The sequence below is a fragment of the Scomber japonicus genome, unplaced genomic scaffold, assembly GCF_027409825.1.
Source record: "Scomber japonicus isolate fScoJap1 unplaced genomic scaffold, fScoJap1.pri scaffold_515, whole genome shotgun sequence".
Taxonomy (NCBI): Eukaryota; Metazoa; Chordata; class Actinopteri; order Scombriformes; family Scombridae; genus Scomber; species Scomber japonicus.
Window position 1 is genome coordinate 22,501 of NW_026518568.1, and position 7,238 is coordinate 29,738.

The 7,238-nt window shown below is 43.7% G+C and overlaps 1 protein-coding gene across 1 annotated transcript in view; it reads right to left on the minus strand.

Moving 5' to 3' along the window:
* The window catches only part of LOC128354740 (sodium channel protein type 4 subunit alpha-like), a gene marked incomplete at its 3' end in the record, with an annotated part of 28,414 nt that extends 22,495 nt beyond the window's left edge, over positions 1-5,919 (minus strand). The window contains exons 1-4 of the mRNA XM_053314911.1: positions 5,797-5,919; positions 5,626-5,634; positions 5,390-5,533; positions 2,399-2,517 (exon numbers count right to left, since the gene is read on the minus strand). Coding sequence (XP_053170886.1) covers positions 2,399-2,517; positions 5,390-5,533; positions 5,626-5,634; positions 5,797-5,919 — 395 coding nt within the window. The remainder of the gene's footprint in view (positions 1-2,398; positions 2,518-5,389; positions 5,534-5,625; positions 5,635-5,796) is intronic.
* Between the last annotated feature and the right edge of the window lie 1,319 nt (positions 5,920-7,238).

The window sequence follows — 7,238 nt, forward strand, 5'->3', positions numbered from 1 at the left end:
TCAGCGTAGTGTAAGCTCAACTGCATATAACCCATCACAGTGTGTGTGTGAGTGTGTGTGTGTGTGTGTGTGTGTGTGTGTGTGTGTGTGTGTGCGTGTGTTAAATCTTTACACTGTAAGCAGAGACGACACCAGTCAGACTGCTGTCCCATCAATAACACTGCTGCTGGAGCTAAAACCAGTTCACCTCTGTGGGAACAAACTGGTGACTAAACCTTTAAAACACAGTTAAATAACATCGAATAGGATAGGATGGGGTAGGATAGGATAGGATGGGGTAGGATTCTTATTCTTATTTATTTTTATCATTTATTCACTCAGTCTGTTTTGCTTTTCTTGCTTTTTATCCACACAGCTGCTGTTAGCACTGTAATACATACATACAGTATATCCGTTTATCTTATGCGTGCATCGTTTATATTTTTAGTATAGTATAGGATGGGGTAGGATAACTGTGTTCGGTGGCTCATGGTGTCTAAACCTTTAAAACACAGTTAAATAACATTGAATAGGATGGGATAGGGTAGGATAGGATAGTATGGGGTAGGATGGGATAGGACAGGATAGGATAGGATAGGATAGTATGGGGTAGGATGGGATAGGACAGGATAGGGTAGGATAGGATGGGGTAGGATAGGGTAGGATAACTGTGTTCAGTGGTTTCTGGTGTCTAAACCTTTGAAAATATATTTAAATAACATCAAACAGGATAGAATGGGGTAGGATAGGATGGGATGGGATACGATAGGGTAGGGTAGAGTAGGGTAGAATAGGATAGGATAGGATAGGATAACCGTGTTTGCTGGTTTCTGGTGTCTAAACCTTTAAACACATTTAAACAGCACCAAATAGGATGGGGTAGGATGATATAGGATGGGGTAGGATGGGATAGGACAGGATAGGATAGGATGGGATGGGATAGGATAGGATAGGTTAGGATAACTGTGTTTGGTGGTTTCTGGTGTCTAAACCTTTGAAAACACATTTAAATAACATCAAACAGGACAGGGTAGGATACAATAGGATAGGGTAGTATAGAATAGTTTGGGGTAGGATAGGATAGGATAGTATGGGGTAGGATGGGATAGGACAGGATAGGATAGGATGGGGTAGGATAGGATAGGGTAGGATAACTGTGTTTGGTGGTTTTCATGTCTCTAAACCTTCATAACACATTTAAATAATGCCAAAAATTTGACACCTTTGCTGAGAAATAGAGAAAACAAAGGCGGGTGAGAGGATAGAAGAGATTTTCAAAGAGTTGTTTGATTTTAAGACTTCCAATACAAAACCACGTCTGCACTCTGATAAATACAGTGAGTAAAACTTAGCTGGCATCTTGTTCAATGTCACCTTTAAGTTTTTCTTGAAGCTGTAAGTAGTCTACACAAACTCCCAACAGCAAAGTTTTCCTCAAAATGGGGTGAAAAGTTTTACCCAACTTCCTTAAAATTAGCAACAATAAAAAAAGATTGTTGTGTGAACATCAGCAGATATTTCTCTAATTCTCCAGTCGGTGCCATTAAACCATCGCAGAAGAAGAAACACAACAAGATGACATCATTAAAAGAGCAGCAGTCAAAGCTCGAATGATGGAAAACGTGACGGAAATATGACGTTTCTGTTGAGAAAGGTTGCTCCTCATCATCACCTCACACAGATCTGATGTTCTCAGCTCTTCACTGACATCATTCTTACTTATTATTATCATTTATTCACTCAGTCTGTTTTGATTTTCTTGCTTTTTATCCACACAGCTGCTGTTAGCACTGTAATACATACATACAGTATATCCGTTTATCTTATGCGTGCATCGTTTATATTTTTGCTTTTGACTTGTATATTTCAATTAGAGTCTAAAAATGCAGCTCAGTGTTGTTTTATTCAGTTAGTATTTATATATTAACATTAATTTTCTCCATTTCATTGCTCTGTATGTGTTGTGTTGTGTGTTTGTGTTGCTTTAATATGCTCTTCTCTTTTTATTAATGCCTCAAAAGCTTATAAAGGATCTCAATAACTTTGCAATTTTAAATCATAACATCTGTCCACAACTACAGAAGAAGAGCAGCTTCATTTAGAGCTGTGCTTATTAATGCCTCTGTTAAATAAACCAACAAATAGATGAATAAACAAACACACAGATCACCTCCTGGCAGTTTTAAAACATCTATATATATATGACACAACTACTACGCTGTAACTTCAGCTTCAGACGCCCGCAGCGACAAAACCAACCCAACCTCTCGTCTCATTTGTTTGTGTTTTTCAGCCACATTGCCATCAGCGTGGCCGTTCCTGCTCTGTGACTGACCTCTGACCTCCCTGCAGACATCTCCCTGTCGGCGGTCACTAACGCTATACGAAGACGTCAACGCAGAGTTCAGTGAAAGGATATGAGTGGACGAGGATCTTGATGGCGATTCTGCGGATGGGGTGGAAAGGGCTGAAGATGTAGAGAGCTGATGTGGCACTGAAACGGAAGATGGCCTTCCCTTTGTTCAGGACTATGAAGGTCTGCAAGAGGGAAAAAAAAGAAAAGAGTTACTGAAAGAGCATTTGGGAAATAAACTATAAACATTCTCTATATGTTTAAATAGGATAAGATTGAGGTTTTTGGTAAAGAAATAAACACATGCAGCAGATAAATGTGGTGAAGATGTAGGTAGAAAACTTCATATATCAGTGAGAGTAAAAAGATATCAACATTTTAAACAAAAGGTAAAATACTTCCAGTGTTATTTCTGGAACGCCGTCTAGACATATTGTTAGAGAAATGAATTGTTCTCATTCTCTCTGTCATTTTTTTTTCTAAATTGAGGCAGCTATTGTTTGCTGTGTTTTTTGGCTGAAGCCTTGCTGTGTGTCTGACATCGGACACACAAACCTCACTGATTACACACACTGACAGAGAAGTGTGTGTATGTGTGTGTGTGTGTGTGTTTCTTAAGATGAGTTTACACAGACTTTAAACCAGCGCTGCTCTGTAACTGTAACGCAGACCAGAGCTGCAACGGTTAGCTGATTCATAGAAAGTGAATCAGCAACTATTCTGATAATAAAATAATCCTTTTAGTTATTTTTGAAGAATATTAGCAGGCTCCAGCTTCTTACGTATATGTGAGGATTTTATATTTGTTGGTGTGTGGAGAGGAGAGGATAGGAGAGGAGGGGATGGTATAGGCTAGGATGGTATAGGAGAGGAGAGGATAGAATAGGCTAGGATGGAAAAGGAGAGGAGAGGATAGAATAGGCTAGGATGGTATAGGAGAGGAGATGATAGAATAGGCTAGGATGGTATAGGAGAGGAGAGGATAGAATAGGCTAGGATGGTATAGGAGAGGAGAGGATAGAATAGGCTAGGATGGTATAGGAGAGGAGATGATAGAATAGGCTAGGATGGTATAGGAGAGGAGAGGATAGAATAGGCTAGGATGGTATAGGAGAGGAGAGGATAGAATAGGCTAGGATGGTATAGGAGAGGAGAGGAGAGGAGAGGAGAGGATAGAATAGCCTAGGATGGTATAGGAGAGGAGAGGATAGAATAGGCTAGGATGGTATAGGAGAGGAGAGGAGAGGAGAGGAGAGGATAGAATAGCCTAGGATGGTATAGGAGAGGAGAGGATAGAATAGGCTAGGATGGTATAGGAGAGGAGAGGAGAGGAGAGGAGAGGATAGAATAGGCTAGGATGGTATAGGAGAGGAGAGGAGAGGAGAGGAGAGGATAGAATAGGCTAGGATGGAAAAGGAGAGGATAGAATAGAATAGGCTAGGATGGAAAAGGAGAGGAGAGGATAGAATAGGCTAGGATGGTATAGGAGAGAAGATGATAGAATAGGCTAGGATGGTATAGGAGAGGAGAGGAGAGGAGAGGAGAGGAGAGGATAGAATAGGCTAGGATGGAAAAGGAGAGGAGAGGATAGAATAGGCTAGGATGGTATAGGAGAGGAGATGATAGAATAGCCTAGGATGGTATAGGAGAGGAGAGGAGAGGAGAGGAGAGGATAGAATAGGCTAGGATGGAAAAGGAGAGGAGAGGATAGAATAGGCTAGGATGGTATAGGAGAGGAGATGATAGAATAGCCTAGGATGGTATAGGAGAGGAGAGGAGTAGGATAGGATGGTATAGGAGAGGAGAGGAGAGGAGAGGAGAGGAGAGGATAGAATAGGCTAGGATGGTATAGGAGAGGAGATGATAGAATAGGCTAGGATGGTATAGGAGAGGAGAGGAGAGGAGAGGAGAGGAGAGGAGAGGATAGAATAGGCTAGGATGGTATAGGAGAGGAGATGATAGAATAGGCTAGGATGGTATAGGAGAGGAGAGGAGAGAATAGGCTAGGATGGTATAGGAGAGGAGAGGAGAGAATAGCCTAGGATGGTATAGGAGAGGAGAGGATAGAATAGGCTAGGATGGTATAGGAGAGGAGAGGAGAGGAGAGGAGAGGAGAGGAGAGGAGAGGAGAGGAGAGGGTAAGATAGGTTAGGATAAGAAAGAGTAGGATAGGAAAGGGTAGAATAGGTTAGGATGGTATAGGAGAAGAGAGGAGGAGAGGAGAGGACAGGAGAGTAGAAGAAAGGAAAGGATAGAATAGGCTAGGATGATATAGGATGGGATAGGAGACGACAGTAGGAAAGGAGAGGAGTAGGAGAGGAGAGGAAAGGGGAGGAAATGAGAAGATAGGGTGGTATAGGTTAAGGATAGAATAATCTAGGATGGTATAGGAGAGGAGAGGAGAAGATAGGGTAGTATAGGGAAGAATAGAATAATCTAGGATGGTATAGGATAGGATAGCAGAGGATAGAAGAGTAGAGGAGCAGAATAGGAGAGGAGAGGGTGAGATAGGTTAGGATAAGACAGGAGAGTGAACAAGGAGAAGAGAATAGAAGAGGCAACGTGATGAAGAGAAGCTGAGAGAGACAGAAAGAAAGAGGATGAGGAAAGTCCCTGGAGAGAAACCTCAGTGGAGAGCGAAGACAGAGAGGACATAGAAAGTGACAGATTAGATGTTGTTATCCAGGTACAGATCACATGTTAGCAGAACAGAGATGACAGAGACAAACTGTGGTAGGGGAGAAAAGGAGGAGAGGAGGACACGCACACACACACACACACACACACACACACACACACACACACACACACACACACACACACACACACACACACACACACACACACTTTGTCACCTCCCCTCTGGTCTTCAGCAGAAGTACGCTACCGAAAAGTCGATTTATCTTCCAGGGATTCTCCAACAGCAAGGAGAGAGAGAGAGGAGGAGGAGGAGGAGGAAGGATGGGGGGGGGGTATTTCCAAAAAACCTTCACCCACACACACACACTCCTACACACACACACTCATACACACAAACACACACGTCGGGTGACTTACCCTCTTGTCTTTGAAGTAGTACGGGTCGATGTCTTCCAGGGGAACGCCCACCAGATGAGACGGGATGTCGGCGAAGATGCGCGGCAGCTGTTTTCCTGCCTCCAGGTCGGGCCGGGACCTGAGGATCTGCACATCGCCCAGGTCCTTACACACACACACATACAACCACACACACACACACACACACATACGCAAACAACATCACCAACTCTGCAACATCTGCCCAGTGATACAGCCTCACGTTGCTCTATTTTATTGAAGTTTCCCACTCCATCGTAATCTTTTGATTCCAGTTTCTACTTGGGTTAATTAATGATAAACCTGTGTGTGTGTGTGTGTGTGTGTGTGTGTGTGTGTGTGTGTGTGTGTGTGTGTGTGTGTGTGTGTGTGTGTGTGTGTATGTGTACCTCCTGGTAATGTTTTTTGCGTCGGGCCTCCTCCTGGGCGATGCGCTGCTCGATGGCCGCCAGGGAGTCCGGCGTGAAGCGCTGAAAGCTCTCTGGTCCCATTGGAAACACACAGCCAGCCATCTTCTCATCCTGATCCTGCTGCTGACTGGGCCCAGTATACCAGCTACACACACACACACACACACACACACACACACACAGAGAGAAGGGGTTACTACATCACTAATAATCAATACGAAATCCTGTCAGAAAGTTTTTTTTTCCCTCAGTCTTCCAAGTTTTTGAGTTTCTTTTAACATCACTGAAACCAAACTCCATGAAACTGTTCAACATATATGGACATCTGACTTAATCAGAAGGAAGGAAGGAAGGGAGGAAGGAAGGAAAGATGGAGTGAGAGAGAAGGAAGAAGAGAAGGAAGGAAGAAAGGAAGAGAAGGAAGGAAGGAAGGAAAGAAGGAATGGAAGGAAGGAAGGAAGGAAAGAAGAGGAAGGGAAGAAGGAGGGAAGAAGGAAGGGAAGAAGGAAGAAAGGAAGGGAGGGAGGGAGGAAGAAAAAAGGATGGCAGCCAGGAAGGAAGGAAGGGAGGAGGGAAGGAAGGAAGAAAGGAAGGCAGGCAGGCAGGCAGGAAGGAAGCAAGGAAGGCAGGAAGGAAGGAAGGAAGGAAGGAAGGAAGAAAGGAAGGAAGCAAGGAAGGAAGAAAGGGAGGAAGGACAGATAGAAGGATAGAAGGAAGGAAGGAAGGAAGAAGGAAGAAAGGAAGGACTGACAGAATGAAGGAAGGAAGGAAGGAAGGAAGGACAGATGAAGGAAGGACGGAAGGAAGGAAGGACAGACAGAATGAAGGAAGGAAAGATGGAGTGAGAGAAGGACAGAAGGAAGTAGGGAAGGAAGGACAGATGAAGGAAGGACGGAAAGAAGGAAGGAAGGAAGGAAGTAGGAAAGGAAGGACAGATGAAGGAAGGACGGAAGGAAGGAAGAAAGGAGGAGAAAAGGAAGGAAGGAAAGATGGAGTTAGAGAAGGACAGAAGGAAGGAAGGAAGGAAGTAGGGAAGGAAGGGAGGAAGGAAGGAAGAAGGAAGAAAGGAAGGACAGACAGAATGAAGGAAGGAAAGAAGGAAGTTAATATTTTTGGGTGAATAGTGACAAACAGTAAAAAGTGAAATAAGGTCTGGTCTCCTTCAGCTGATGAGAACATTCTGACTCTGACTCTCAAACACTTGTTGAGTATATTTTGAATCCTTGAGTCATGAGATGAGGAGCGTTTGATTCGAGTGTCTGGAGTGTCGTGATTGAACGGCTTCTTCATCGTCGGGATGATTAACGTGTTTTATCTCCGGACGGACTCGAACGCTTCACCTCGGACACGACGGACACGACGGAGACGACGACGGCAATCAGCCAAAACCACTCTCTGAGAGCTGATGAGACACAATCACC